The 15,799-nt window shown below is 41.2% G+C and overlaps 1 protein-coding gene across 4 annotated transcripts in view; it reads left to right on the top strand.

The window, feature by feature from the left end:
- The window catches only part of RNF38 (ring finger protein 38), a 112,077-nt gene extending 107,340 nt beyond the window's left edge, over positions 1-4,737 (top strand). For all 4 annotated transcript variants that reach the window (XM_037372937.1, XM_037372936.1, XM_037372938.1 and 1 more), the window contains one exon: positions 1,237-4,737. In XM_037372937.1, coding sequence (XP_037228834.1) covers positions 1,237-1,299 — 63 coding nt within the window. In that variant the 3' untranslated portion in view covers positions 1,300-4,737. The remainder of the gene's footprint in view (positions 1-1,236) is intronic.
- Positions 4,738-15,799: the final 11,062 nt, after the last annotated feature.

Raw genomic sequence — 15,799 nt, forward strand, 5'->3', positions numbered from 1 at the left:
GTTGATACTCCAGTCCATGCTTTACAAAAACTATAAAGCAATAATAACTACAGTATAAACTATAAAACAGTATGATAGTAGTAGTGAACAGAAAAAATATACCGTCATTTTAACTTGCATTACTAAATAGTGTTTTTCAGTAGTAACATGTTACATTCATTGGCATCGTTTGGATTTGAAATCTGTGGCAATGATTTCTGAACTCTGGCCTGCAGAGCCACATTTCTTGATGCTCTGACTTGTATTTTCGTTGAAAAATTTGGGTACCTTAGGAAAATTTGGAGTTGGAAGTGGTTGGTCCTGCAATTTTGAAACATGAAATACAGAATTTGGGCAGGGACAAGTTCTCTTCACTCACAAATGCAAAACATTTGCAAAGGAATGTTTTATCATAGATGTTACATGTTTGTTCGGGGCTTTTTCTCATCAATTGCCAAAATGAAATTAGCCTTTATTTGAAAAGGGGAATAAGAAGGCAGAAATGCTTTCCCAGTAGCTTAAGGAATGTTACTCCTCACCTATCTTACCTTTTTAAGGAAGCTATAAAAGTAAGGGTCATAGGACATACTTTGAGTGAGTGCTTTACTGCAGGGCTAAATTTAGGTCTGCTTGTGTCTGTTGCTTGAATACCTGTTCGTCAGGTTGTCTTTTTTTTCCCCTTCTGTTTCTCTTTACTAAAACCACTTCCCTTTTTCACTGTTCTGCTTTCAGCTTTCTGCTTAGCTTTCACTAAGTCTTTGTGATGGGTTTCTGTGAGAATAACAGAATAAACAGAGTATGAAGGGACGTGATCCATGTTCACTAGAGCTTGTGACAATACAACATCCTCATATAGGACATTTATTTACAGCCCAAGGTTGCTAGTCTGGTTTTGGGGGAGTTCTCTGTAGCACACAGTGCAGCTTCTTAATTGCATCCATCTGATTGCAATATAATTATGAATCTGCATTAATAAAATCACCATCACCTAGATAAAGCCTAGTTTGCCATTTTGCTTTAAAGATAAAAGGCTCAATTATTATTTTTTGTAAACATAACTTTGAATGGACAAACTTACTACACCATGCTACGTAACAAAACAAACAAAAAAAAAAAAGGTGTAAGCACACAGTCTGCTCTTGTTTTGAGTATTCTTGAATTGCTTTTCAGTACTCACAGATGTCAGTGTCATCGTAACATTACCTTAACGATGTATTTGTCAGTACAGTAAACCTGCTTTTGTTTCTGGTTTTACAGGCAAATCGTACCTGCCCAATTTGTAGAGCTGATGCTTCGGAAGTGCATCGTGATTCAGAATGACCAATCTAAGAGCACAAACCTGGTTTGGGTGTTTCTGGTCACATGTATCTATGAACTATCTATCGAACTTACCCATGTGACTTCCAGCCTACCCTTTACACAAAAGGGTCAATGGACCTTACTTTGCACTGTGTGACTTAATCAATTATAAAGCTTATAACTAGTCTTCACAGTTATGGGATTGTTATACTAACAGCGTGATTGGAACTCCAAAGAATGATTATTTTATTTTTTTTTTAGCTTAATTTTGTGTGTGCACTAACATTCCCTGGTTTTTGTGTGATCATTCCGAGTGTTGCTGCGAGATTACTGTGGACGTGATCTTTTAGCATGTGCTTTTATATAAAAGAAAAAGGAAAAAAAAAGAAACCAGTGGTAGCTCCAAACAATATAGCAATCTACCTTATATAGAGCCTTCAGATACTGTGAGTGGGAACGAATGGTATGAATGTGTGTTTGCTTGTGAGAGGATGCGTGAAGTGTGCTTGTGACTGAGTGTGCATGTGTGTTTGAGAACCTATATACCAGCATGTACTGAGAACGTATGTGTGTAGTAATAATTATGCTGCAATGTATAATCTTGTGTGTTATTTAAACAGTACTAGTACTGTACACTGGTTCCTTTCCTTGTGTTTGCAGTTGCACACTGAATGCGGTGGGTGCAGCAATTACAGACATTTAGTATTTCCTCCCCAATATACTTAGAGGTATAAAGACCTTTCCGCCTACTATTCAAACAGCTGTTATGCTTCTCCTTCATTGGAGGCTTTAAATGTGTACCACTAAGGAGTACGTTGATTGTTCATACATGAGTAATGGTGGGGGTTTTAGCATATGTTACAAAGTTTGGGTTTTTAAGTGGCTGATTTTTATTTTATCAATGTAAAGTTGCAATATCGCACAAAACATTTAGCAATATTAACATTTTAAATTGCTAATATGAATACAGAAGTTTTTCTGTTTTCCTTTTAAATTTTTCTGGCTGGGTTTGCCAGTTATGTGCTTTTTCCATGAAAGGAAGCAGAGAGAACACTGAGAGTCTTGTGCAACAGCTCTTCATTTTTGGCCATTCTGCTTGCTAAGGACATAATCTTTTAGCTTACAAACATTGGCTTTAATCACATACATTCTTTGTAATTTACAAGGGAGTTTGTATACAACTAAAATCACTTGAAAAAGGTTATAATTTTATTCCTGCAACTTCATGAATAAAATAAATTTTTTAGCACTTTCTCAGAGAACAACAACTGCTTTTTTTTAGTTGTATCACAAGAGAAGGTGGGTTTTGGTCATTAACTGCAGAATTCTTTTGCCCTGATGCTGCTTCTTGCCTACTTCATTATTTCATGATGAGTGTAGTACGAAGAAGGAACTCCCTTGGTTTTTGCAATCAAATTTCCAGAGCACTCTATTATAGGAGAAAATTGGAACACCTCCCAGAACAGTGCTTTGAAATAGAAGGGGATAACCTCTATTCAAGTGTTCTGAATAATCTTTTATTTGTGCTATTGAAAAAAAAATCAGCTTTATTTATAATATTCAGACTGTTAACATCTTCAGTATGTTCTCGTAAAATATTTAGGTCCTCATATACTGTAGTTATTAAAAGGATGCACTTTTTGCAACAAAATTATTTTCCTAAATTCAGTGTCATTACTTCAGTTGCAGCAGCACAATTGGCGCAGTTAGCAATATTGCTGCAACTTGCTGCCAGCCTCAGCTTTAAGTTTGTTCTCTATCATTTCTGATGCTTTTGTATGCTGCTATGCTTTAGTATCAGTTACAATTTCAAACAGTGTTAGATGTTCTCCATGCGCATTTCCCTTTGAAGATCTACAGACCAGTCGCAGCTCTTGGTGCAGATAAAATAAAAGCACAATTTTGCCCTGTTTCACCTGCTCTTCCCTCTGCTTAGTTATGCAAGTAGTTCTCAAAGCCAGTGAGTCTTTCCATACGTATCCATACTTAAGAACACTAAATAAATAAAAACGCTCTTATATCAACTTCAAAATATTAGAATTTCTCCTCTCTTTTCAGTGGAGTTAAAGAATAGGCTTTTCACAATAACACCTAGCAGGTTAAATTACATGTAATAAGATTTATTTTTTTAACAAATAAAACCATGTTGTTTAAAAAGCATATGCTTACATTTGTCTTAGAAAACCTAGACTCTTTTATATACTGCAAAAGAAAAAGTTCCTTATGTACAGATTTAAACATAACTAACATTTCTGTGCTCAGTATTCAGTTTGAGGCATGAAAGAGGGTACTCTATCTAACCTAAATACAAATGAACAAGGCACATTCTTCTGAACCAAGGGAAAGTAGTCCTCTTTCTGAAATTGGAGAAGTCTTGACGTGTAATGTCCCTTTTTCCCCCCCACGAAAACTCTGCAATGCAGCTGGAGATGGAGGATCTAAGTTGGTAAAATCCTGAAATTAATTGTTGCACTCTTATGGCTCATCTCTTCTGGAATGGTTCTTTTGTTTGCATGGGACTCTTGCAGATGTATGTGGACTTGCTTCCTGTGGTTAGTGTGTATAAACAGCACACATGCACATGTTCTGAATCAGCTCAGACAAGCTACAACCGAGTCCTTTTTGTTGTGGCTGTCAAGGGAGGGGGATTCATGTTCAGCTGTGAACTGCCATGTGTTATGCACATTTGTGTGTAATTCCACAGCCTGCCATGGTGCCTGGCAGCACCTGAATTCAGCAAGACTTTTTTATGTTCATTGCCTTTCTGCCATTATCTGGCTCTGTCTTCCCCACCCCCAAAAAATCCAAACCTGTAATATGTTTGCTTTATCATATTGGCACTGCTGTTTTTTTTACATAAACTGTCAATTTAATTTGACATTTTAGTGGATATCAAGGCCTACAGGTAATTCCAATGTCTCATTTTGTGGCTTTCTTTAAAAAAAAAAAAACATTAAAGCCTTTTGTTGTATGCCATTTTGTACAAGCTCTTGAATGTGATTTCACAGCTGTTAATATATCATGTAATACCTGGGATGAGATTTACCAACCTCTTTTATTTTAATAGTAGAAAACACATTTTAGACTGAGTTATCTTTGGGCCTTTGTAAAAGCTGTGTTTTTTTTCTTTGGTACATTGTTACCTCATTTTGCTACTTGTGTTTCAGATTTGCTAATGATTATGACAGCTTAGGGGTTTTGTTGGAATCATATTTTGTCAAGTGTTTTCTTTAAATCACACGCTATTTTATCATTTAACATGTAGTTTTAAATGTATTATAAATACCTGTAACCAAATCATTTGAAGGCTTGATAAATTTTTAACAAAATTTGTACATTTTTTATGAGAGTTACTAGTAATGCTTTACTAGGTAGTGCAATGAATTTTTATTTTTAATCCCTGTGCCCAATTTTGGAGTTGAGAGAGTTGTTCAGTAATAAATGTATGATGTACACGTACACAATTTTGTCCTGTTCTTTCTCTTAGAAAGAGGTGCATTGGTTTTTTTTTTCTTTACTCTGCATATTTCTGTGGGTGATCATGAAACTCCAGATATCGGCAACACATGCTTGTGTTGTAGGGGGAGGTTTTGCCACCTTAACTGTAGTGCGTGACAGACTTCTTTTAAACTACTTTGAGAGATCATAAGAAAATTATATTAAATGTGTCATATTTTTGAAAGTGTAAAATAACTGTAATTCTTAAAGCCTTGCCTGAAAGATCAGTTTTCTAAAGATGTCACTTAGTCAAAAGAAGATTTGCAGGGATGGAGGTGTTTCTTAGACATATTATTTGCACTGTATGTCAGCTGAAGATGCGTTAATGCTTTGCAGTGCCCTAACAGTGGTTTAAAACGCATCCTGAGTTAAGGATGAAACTGAATTATAAGCAGTTTGGTTAGCCAGGGTCACACAAGAAGCTGGTGGTGAAACAAAAACAAAACAAAAAAATACTTGTTTTTGTTTTTAGTAGGATGATGTAAACTAAATTGACAGATGTAATTATTTAAAAGATTTTTGTTTATGCAGAGTACTTAATAACTTCATCAATAGCAGGTGTTCTTGGTACACAAACGTATTTGAAGATCACTGGTGCTTTGAGAATCCTTATGCAAAGATTCATATACATGTCTTGTGGATTTATAATCTTGGATAACAACTGGTTTGCTCTCTTTTATACAGCAGATGCTAATTATTTATTACACTGTTGAAAACGGACAGTGCTGTCAGTAGTACTTGCAGAGCTAAGGTGCCGGGGGGCTGGCTTAGATCCTGTACCAGCCAGGCCTGAGAGCAGAGCAGGGCTTTTTGGTAAAGATCATAAAATATCTCGATTTGGAAGGGAACCCGTAAGGATCATCTAGTCCAACTCCTCACAGGACTACCTGAAAGTAAACCATATGACTAAGAGCATCTGGGCAATTCTTATTGAACTCTGACAAGCTTGGTACTAAGACCACCTTCCTGGGGAGCCTGTTTGAGTGATCAACCACCCTCTCAGTGAAGAACCTTTTCCTAATGTCCAGTCTGAACTTCCCAGCTTCGTTCCATTTCCTCGTGTCCTGTCAATGGTCACCAGAGAGAGAAGATCAGCACCTCCCCCTCCACTACCCAACTTTAGGAAGTTGTAGACTGCAATGGGGTCACCACTCAGCCTTCTCTTCTCCAAGCTGAACAAACCAAGTGACCTCAGCCGCTTCCTCCCAAGTCTTGCCTTCGAGAACTTTTGACATCTTGTTTGCACTCCTCTGAACACTAGTTGTTTGATGTCCTTCTTACCTTGAGGTGCCCAAAACTGCACACAGTACTTAAGATGAGGCCACAGCAGTTCAATGCAGAGTGGTACAGTCACCTCTGTCAGCCGGCCAGCTGTGCTGTGCTTGATGCACCCCAGGACACAGTTGGGCCTTTTGGCTGCCAGGGCACATGGTTGGCTCATATCCAACTTGCCATCAACACAAACAACACCCGCAATGTCTTTCCATGGGGTTGCTCTCCAGCTTCCTAGCCCCCAGCTTGTTCATATAGCCAGGATTACCCCTTCCCAGGTGGAGGATCTGGCTTTTGCTAAATTCCATATGGTTGGTGATTGGCCAGCTTTCTAGTTTATCCAGATGTCTCTGTAAAGCCTCTCTCCGCTCAAGGGAGTCTGCAGCTCCTCCTACTTCAGTATCATCAGTGAATTTACTTAATGTAAATGCAACTCCTGCCTCCAGCTCATGTATGAAAACATTAAAAGAGCACTGGACCTAAAATTGAGCCACTGGTGACAAAAGGAACCTAAACAAAGCTGGTGTAAGTTTAGCTGCTGTTTCAGCACCAGGGTGTTGTCCGTTTCCCTGGGGCTGCTATTCCTTGCCAGCACCAGCAAATGTGTACGTACTGCAACTTCTGAGGTGCAGCACCAACCTGTGTAAGATTCCGAGTACAAGGTCATACCCAGCCAGCAGCCAAATAAAACCGTAATTCATGTGAGCCCTGCTGAATTAGGCAGCACTGCCAACAGAAAACTAACCTCTTGCAACAGAGTTCATCTAAACTCTGCATTATGTGTACAGGCCGTACAGCGTATACCATAACAGGGACATCTTTTGTTGTACATCACAGTGTTTATGCAACAGAGAGTGTTTGGCAGAAAGACAGCTGATCCCTAGGTAGATTCCTGCTGTACCTTTCCATGCAAGAGAAAGGATGATGTTTGACTGGAAGCTTCTTTGTGGGGGGGTAAGCGTCAGAAAACATTCTTGTCAACCTGGTAGGTGAACAGCCAAGAAACTGCAAGTTTACTTTGCCAGACAGTCTTCTCACTGCCAAATCTGTAGATTTCGCCCTTTGTTTCCCGTTAAGTATACTGCTTTTTTGCTGTCCCCAACACAGCCACTTTCAACATTTAAATCCCTTAATCTTGAAACAAACAGCAAGCTAAACTCCAGTTATTCTATAAATCCATGAGTAGCATGTAACTTGTAAGCCAGCAGTTGTCGTTAATTCTGGCCAGCAGCGAAGTAACAGCATGAGTTCAGTCTTATTGTCTTTGCAGATAGAATAAGCAGGAAAGCATTGATAGGAGGTTACTGTATCTTACCTCATTCATGCAGTTAATGAGCTCTGAGGGTAATAGATGAGCAAGTACATGTCTGACTGAAAAATACGACATATTCTGTGTCATCTATGTATTCTTTTGCAGTCTTGTTGCTCTTACACCATTGTCAAAGCAGGATTTTTAACTTGGGTTGTAAGATCTATTTGTTCAATCCTCTTGTAGCAAGGCCAGCAAAAATAGGGGCCATCTAGCAGCCTTCTCACTTGTTATCAAAGCTGGACACTTCGGTACCCTGCAAAGTTTTATCAAGAACTTTCTGTATCAAACTGTGGGCAGTGATTGTTGAGTAACCTCAGTAGATCTCAACTGTTGATTTCACTGGAGGCTTGAGGCTTCTAGCATCGGCCCACTTGCTGGCTTTTTACGTTTTTGTTTTAACTTTGAGATTAGGAAGGAAGTTTCAAGAATGCTATAAACTTTCCTAAGCAAACAAGCTTACGCCTTGCTTCTGTAGTTAAGAGCAGCTTTCTAGTATCTGCCAGCATTGACTTATGCCGAGGAGCCATCACAGGGCAGAGACAACTGATGATTGGATTGTAGAAGGAAGGTGTAGAGAGGAGTGGAGAAAAGATTGCCCTTCTGGTCCCACGGAGTGGAATATATTCTCTGTTCTTCCTGCACACAGTTCCGTCAGCCTCACCTCAGTACCCAGTAAGGTGGTAGAACAGATCCTCCTGGAATTTCTGTCAGACATGGATAAGAGGGAGGTGATTAGAGAGCCAACATGGCTTCACCAAGGGCAAGTCTATGTGTGACTCACCTAGTGGCCGCCTACAATGGGGTGACTGCATCAGTGGACAAGGGAAGACCTACAGATACCATCTCTCTGAACTTCTGTAAAGTCTTTGACGCTGTCCCACGCTGGACCAACATTCTTGCTGCTAAACTGGGGAGATAAGGATGTGACGGATGTACTATTTGATGGATAAGGAACTAGCTGAATGGTCATGTCCAAAGAGTTACAGTCGATGGCTCAGTATCCAAGTGGAAACCAGTAATGAGTGGTGTCCCTCAAGGATCCATGCTGGAACAAGTACTATTTGGTATCTTCATCACTGACATAGGCAACGGGATTGAGTGCGCCCTGAGCAAGTTTGTGGATGACACCGGGCTGAGCGGTGCAGTGGATTGATAGGCTTGCAGGAAGGGATGCCACCCAGAGGGAACCTGACAGGCCTGAGTGGGCCCATGTGAACCTCATGAAGTTCAGCAAGGCCAAGGGCAAGGTCCTGCATCAGGGTGAGGCTAATCCCAAACACTGGTGTGGGCTGGGGGGATGGATGGTTTGAAAGCAGCCCTGCAGAGAAGGATACTGGTGGATGAAAAATTAGATGTGAGCTGGCAATGTGCGCTTGCAGCCCAGAAAGTCAGCCAAAAAAAGCAGCATGGCCAGCAGGTTGAGGGGGGTAATTCTCCCCCTCTGTTTTGGTCTCATGAGACCCCACCTGGAGTGTTGTGCCCGGCTCTGTGTTCCCCAGTACAAGAAGGACATGGACCAGTTGGGGTAGGTCCAGAGGAGGGCCGCAAAGATGATCAGAGAGCTGGAAGACCTCTTCTATGAATAAAGACTGAGAGTGTTGGGGTGGTTAAGCCTAGAGAAGAGAAGGCTCTGGGGAGACCTTTTTGTGGCCTTTCAATACTTAAAAGGGGCTTAAGAAACAGACAGACAGGGACGTTTTACCAAGGCCTGTTGTGACAAGAGAAGGGGCAGTGATTTTCAACTGAAAGTGATTTAGATGAGATATATGGGATATTTTTTTTTTTCATGGTGAGGGTGGTGAGACACTGAAACAAGTTGTCCAGAGAAGTTGTGGATGTCCCATCACTGGAAGTGTTCAAGGTCATGTTGGAATCTTTGTGCAATCTGATCCAGTGGCCCTGTCCACAGCAGTGGGATTGAACTAGATGATCTTTTAAAGGGCCCTTTCCACAACCCAAACTATTAAATGGATCCATGAATTACAGCAGTAAACTGCTTGAATAAAAAGCCCAGCAATGCCTTTTTGTGCATCTTCTCTGTAGGGCATTATTTACACTTAGCACATACTGTGTCACGGAAGTATAGTTCTTGGATAGGAGAATCAGCCAATATTGAAGATACTCCCATTCCTGGTAACCTGAAATCTGTGGACTGGCTGAGGCTCCCAGAAAACCATTTGCAAGGCCAGCAAGGAGAGTTATTTCAGCTCCATAGAGTAATCATATGAGTTGAAAGAGATCATCATTGCCAAAGCAACATCTGCACTAGAAAAGAGAAGGGTATCTATCTCTGAGCTTGGATACTTTAAAGACACATTTGCTCCACCCAAATATTTTGCAAAGCAGGTTCCAACAGCATCTGTGGTTTGGCCATGACCAGTCCTAGCCTGAAGAGCAGAATTGCCCTCACATCTTCCTTTCTTGATCTGCTCTGTCCTCCCACTCACTTTGTGTCACAGCATCTTCCTCAGCCTATAAAGTAGCTGTCTGCTGATTCTGCTTTACCACTGTTTGTGAGTCCAATGGCATTATCAGTAGTTAGTCAACAATTTCCATTACTAGTTTTTAGCAAATCATATCACTGCTTCCAGATTTTGCAACCCATGTGGTTTTTTTGTGGTCCTTTTCTCCTGTCTTACTCTCAACTACTGGCCACAACTCTAGCTTCTCCATCTCGGGCTGTAACCCTCCTTCCCCCACAGTTCACACCATGGTGCACACAACCATGTGACCTTCAGCTGTGGTATCTCCTTGCATCAGATCCATGTTTTTTCATGACCACAGTGCTTGTCAACTGATTTAGGAATGAAGGTATGCTTAAGAACAGATGGAGTTCCTTATTCCTTATTTATTCTTACATATGCTAAAGGTAGCCTTGGCTTTTCAGGGGCCATGGCATTTCTATAGCTTTTGCCCACTTCTAGTCTTTGCTAACCTTGGTAATTTTAGATTGCTTTATTGACAGCATAAGGATCTTGCCTTGTCAACTACTGCATCCACAAAGCTCTGTGCTTTTTCAAACATGCAAACAGAATGTGGGTCATCAATTCCAAAATATATGTTCTGCCTAACACAGTATTTTGTGCTAGCTTTTGCAGGGGATTGCACTGTGCCACTCATAGTCTATTACGCCTCACAGTGCAGCTTCCCTTTCTGAAAGAGCCCATGTAGCACCAGGCTTCTGGTACCTAGAACCAAATGTAGCAGATTTGCATTTTGAAACCAACAGCTGATGGACAACTTGGAGACATAAAGCACCATCCTAGCACCACTAGAAGAGCCTAAGTTAACAGCTGTGTGGATGCCTGATTGGGACAGCAGAGGCTGCTGGTGTGTTGTGTGTCAGATAAGCAGTGTTAAGCTACCTGGTTGCATGTTGTGTTGACTTACTAACATATAAAACTTTCTCCAAGCTTCTAGTTAGCACGCTTTATTTCAGGTTTACTACCAGCTAAAGATAGCCTCATCGTAGCTCATTTTGCTGTAGCAATGTGACTGTCAGCTACTGTGGTGGTATAAGGTACCATGTTTGCTAGACATGGTAAACCTTCTAACAGCAGCAAGGATTACAGGAAAGATTTGTGGTTACTCCATTCACAAAGCCCAGTAAGGCTGCTCCTGGGAGGTCTGGTAAGAGATGGCAGGAACAAGTAGAGGATTTTTTCAATAATGTTTCCAACACCTCCTGCATTTCTTGCAGCCATTTATCCCTCACCTCACCCTTATTTCCTTATTACTTCTCATGCTTCATATGTAACATGTTAATAGTTTGCTCACACACATCCTAATAATTTCCCCACCAGTATATTCAGCTGCATTTGTACTTTTTTATTTTACACATACAACAGTAACATAGGTAACTATAACCGTGCTTCAGCCAGGAGGTGTAACTACCAACTAGATGTCTCAAACCACTGTTTGCCTGTTTTGCATAGTTATCTTGCCTTTATACTTACTACAAATGACCATTCACAAGTAGTGATGCTGTAGCAGAAAAGGAGTAATAAACCTCAGATAGCACCACTCATTGATGTCAATCCATCCTTGAGTCATAGTAATGTCTGCTGGTGTAGCCTTGGGCAAGCAGAATTGGGTCAGCAGTATTACCTGAGATGTCAAACTGGTTTGTCTGTATGATTTGGTAAATTATTTTATATATGATAATGTTACTGTTTTAATAGTTTTGCTAGAATAGCTCCAAACTGAAAACAGGCTGATTTTCTGTATTAGTGTTGCTTTTCATTTGCTGCCCGCTGCTGTTGTGTGCAAGAAGCTGGTGGGGTTTGGGGAAGCACAGTTTTCAGTGTATCCTCCTTTCTTTGGCTTAAAGCACCTGTGTCAAATCTATGGAGAGAAACACTGGGATAGAAAGATCTTCATGGGTTATCTCCCAGGACATTTGTCATGTAGAACTGTGCTGAGGGATGCCTCAACCCAGTCAAATTGGGGTCCTGGTTGTTGTCATGAGCTCAGTTGGTGCTGATAGGCCACATGTTAAGTGTCAGAAGAAATGCTGCAGTCACTGTGCAAGAACATTAGAGCTCCTTTGTGTCTCCAGGGGAATGTACACTGAGAAGTGAGGTGGCTGAGGCATGCAGAGAGTCGGGCATCCAGAGATGTGCAGAAAGGTGAAAAGTATATTCTAGTAGGAGCACCTTTCATGTGAATGAAAAGTTCTGGGAAGAGTGAGGGAAGCAATACATGAGTGCCCTATACTTAAGGTGGCAGTAAGATAGCCAAGATAGCCTACAGGAGGATCCCACTGCAAAAGCCCTATATCCCAGAGAAAGTCAGCTAACAAGAACAAGTCAAAAAGTTGTGAGATGGATGGATTAGGCTCTTACTGGTCTGAAACAGACAGTACCATGTGCTAATATCTATTGGATTTTATCAGAAATAGTCAGTTTGACACTGCAGCATGGAAAACAGTGACTCCCCACAGAACTGCAGCACTCCCTAGAGCTTCAGCTCCACGAGGCACATGGAGCAGCCTCTGTGCAACCCAGCATTTCTAGTGGGAGCGAGCTTGCTGCAGGTTAGGCAGCGGTCACTGCTGTGTGAAAGGCATCCAGTCAAGAAAACAGTTATCCAAGTGCTTTTGAATCATGTGGTATTATGGGTAGGAAGCAAGGTAAAAATAAAAATACTTGAACTGGGGTGCTCTGACACACTTTTCTAAGCATGTCAGAATAAGAATATGCAGCATTAAGTAAAAAGTTGAGCTCCTTTCAGGTACAGGAACTAATTAAATCTGTTTGACAGGACTGAATTTGTGTGGCCAGGAGAAAAATGTTCACCACACCATGTTTGCTAGGGTTTGGAGGATGTTTGTCTGTTTTTTGGAGAGGGTGTTAAAGGGAGACTATGGGGAGAGAAGTTAAGAAGCAGTGCAGAGCTTATTTGAGTGCTAGGAGCCTGGGCCATCACATAGTCTTGTTCAATAACTGAAGACAAACTGCTCAATTCAAGAGCTGAGGCCAGTGAGTGAAACAAGAAGGAACTATACTCAAAGAATGGAAATAATTTTTCATGCAACAGATTAGTAACAAAATGAGATACATAGAATAATGTTTGTATGACCTGCCATCTGAAAAAAAAAAAAGACCCTTAACAGTTGGCTGTGATAGTTTTGTATAGTAATTAGAAAGTATTTCTTTAAAAATTCATATAATAATCATGTTAATTGAAAGAGGAAATTATGCATAGTGTTGCTGCTAGAACATGTGGGTTTGCAATATCTGAAGTATTAGTTCTTTTACAACTTGCTCTTACTCTGCCATTTACTGACCTGCTGTTGACCATAAGGCGTGTACAGAGGGTAATTACTACTCCTTTGCAACATACACTTCCTTTCTACCTAAGTCTAGTCCAACATGGAGAGCCAGGAGCACTCCGGGCCTGTATGATTTCATGATGTGAACCAATTTGCCTGGCCTTATGACATTTCGCTATGTCCTTTTCCTTTCAAAGAGCAAGGCCAAATTAAAAATATGTATTTACTGCAAACTGCCCTTCATCTTACTCTGTACACCATTGCAGCTTGATGCAGCATCAGCAGTTTTAAGGAAACATAGCAGGGAAAGGAGATTGCAGAGAATGAAAGGAAATTATTGCTCTTTGGTTTTAAGACTTCAACATGGAGAATGATCAGTTAGCAACAAAAGGAGTAAATGCAGTTGAGAACTACAAAGGATACAGCATCAAGAAATAAAGATGTCAGCTTCAGTCTTAGATGATTGCTCACTCACACACTAAAATAATTCTTCACCAGACCATCTGTCTGTGTTACTAATGGGGTGTCTGGTTCAACGAATGAATGGTGTTGACATAATATTTAGTGAGTTTCTGCAATGCACGGTCATTAACTGTACACAAAAGGACAGGAATTCATACAACGTCTGTATGGTTTGACAGTTACTGACCAGTATCAATACCATATGCTGAGAAAATCAGAGAATATATTACAGTAATGTATTTGTAGGTCATCCAATTCTGCATACCCTCATTTTTGTTTGTCATTGTCCTCAACAAGTTAAGTTTCATCAATTTATTAATAGAAGAAGAGCAAAACAAGTAGAGAATTGTTCTGTGACTTGAATTTACCACAAGGGATGGGGGCAGGGGAAAGAGCCAGAAGCACAGGCCTTCAGCTTAACCAAAGAACTCCATGCCTGAAGTGAAAGGTATAATATGTCCTAAGCCATTAAGAAAATAACTGATGATCTACTTTCTTAGGGTATCAGAAATCTGAAGCACAGGTGATATTTGTTGATGCTGGTTAAGAAGTGTATTCCTTGCAAATCCACATATACCAAACACCCCTGGGGCACTGCCTTCCAGAGGATTGCCTGGGATTTTGCAGAAGTGGGATTTTGCAGCTAGTGTCCCCAAGGTGAGTCCGTAATTTTTCTTCTGATGGATTTTGCAGGAACTAATGCCAAGGGGAATCTCAGCATCCAGTGTCTTAGATCACAGTGTCCCTGAGCTTCAGAAATGTTCAGAATGTTGTCATAAATGGAGGTAGATGGGAAAAGAAAATGCAGAAAAAAGTAATGATCTTCCCCTTATTGATAGTTACAGCATTGTCTGTAGCAAACAGAGTAAGTCACAGAAAAAAACCTATGGCTGAAGCCCAGTAGTACAAGAAAAGAAAGACAAGAACAAAACTAAAGCAGTACAAGACAGGGAGAGTGGGCATGTGAAATGCACAGATAATAAAGCCAAACAGAAATTCTACATTTCCTAGCACTAAGCGGCAATCCCCCTCCCAGCTGCATATCCAGACTATGTGCTTACATTGAAACTTGCTGCCTCCCTCCTAGTTGTCTTCCCCCAATCAAACGCCAAGACAAGTCTTGCACGTTCTGCGCATCTCCATGCTGGATATGCAGCCTAGATCCTGTGTGGGACTTAGAACACCACGCACTAGAGAATCCCTCTCCTCCCTGTGAAAGAAGTATCCCCTAAGCCATTGCAAGGCTGTGTGGACTGTGGCACAACTCAGTGCATAAGATAGCAGCCATGGGAGAACGTGTTTTCGTCTTGAACACTGTGAGTAGTACCTAATTTGTCTCTTCACATTTGCCTCGAAGTCCAGCCTGTGTCCTCCCTGTCAAAAAAATGTAGCTGTTGCTTCTTATGTTGCTGACATCGGAGGGGAAAGAGTCCACAAGAGATTGCTTTGGTGAGCTAGACCTGCTCTGTTGTCCTGTATTTGGCTGGGATAAGGTTAACTTTTCTTGTCAGTAACCGGTACAATGTAGTGTTTTGGATTTAGTGTGAGGATAATGTTCGTAACACACTGATATTTTTAGTTGTTGCTGTAGTGGGTCTGCCTGGCAAGGTTTTGTAGTGGAGGGGGCTACAGGGGTGGCTTCTGTGAGAAGCTGCTAGAAACTTCCCCCATGTCCAACGGAGCCAATACAAGCACAACAGTCAATTGCAGTTCCATCTACAGTAAAATACTCAGGCAAAAGTGTATGTCTTACTTCAGAAGAGAACAGAGTGATTCCAGTTGGAAGGGACCTACAACAATCATCTAGTCCAACTGCCTGACCACCTCCTGACTGACCAAAAGTTAAAGCCTGTTACTAAGGGCATTATCAAAGTGTCTCTAAACACTGACAGGCACAGGGCATCAAACACCCCTCTAGGAAGCCTGTTGCAGAGTTTGACCACCCTCTTGGTAAAGAAATGCTTCCTAATGTTCAGTCTAAACTTCCCCGGCTGCACCTTTGAGCCATTCCCATGCATCCTGTCACTGGACCCCAGGGTGACGGGATCAGCACCTCCCTCTCCACTTCCCCCCCTCAGGCAGCTGTAGGGAGCAATGGGGTTACCCTCAGCCTCCTTCTCTCCAAACGAGACCAACCCAGAGCCGATAGCGGCTCCTCACAGGACATGCCTTCCAGCCCTTCCAGCTTTGTTGCCCTCCTCTGG

The sequence above is a fragment of the Falco rusticolus genome, chromosome Z, assembly GCF_015220075.1.
Source record: "Falco rusticolus isolate bFalRus1 chromosome Z, bFalRus1.pri, whole genome shotgun sequence".
Taxonomy (NCBI): domain Eukaryota; kingdom Metazoa; phylum Chordata; class Aves; order Falconiformes; family Falconidae; genus Falco; species Falco rusticolus.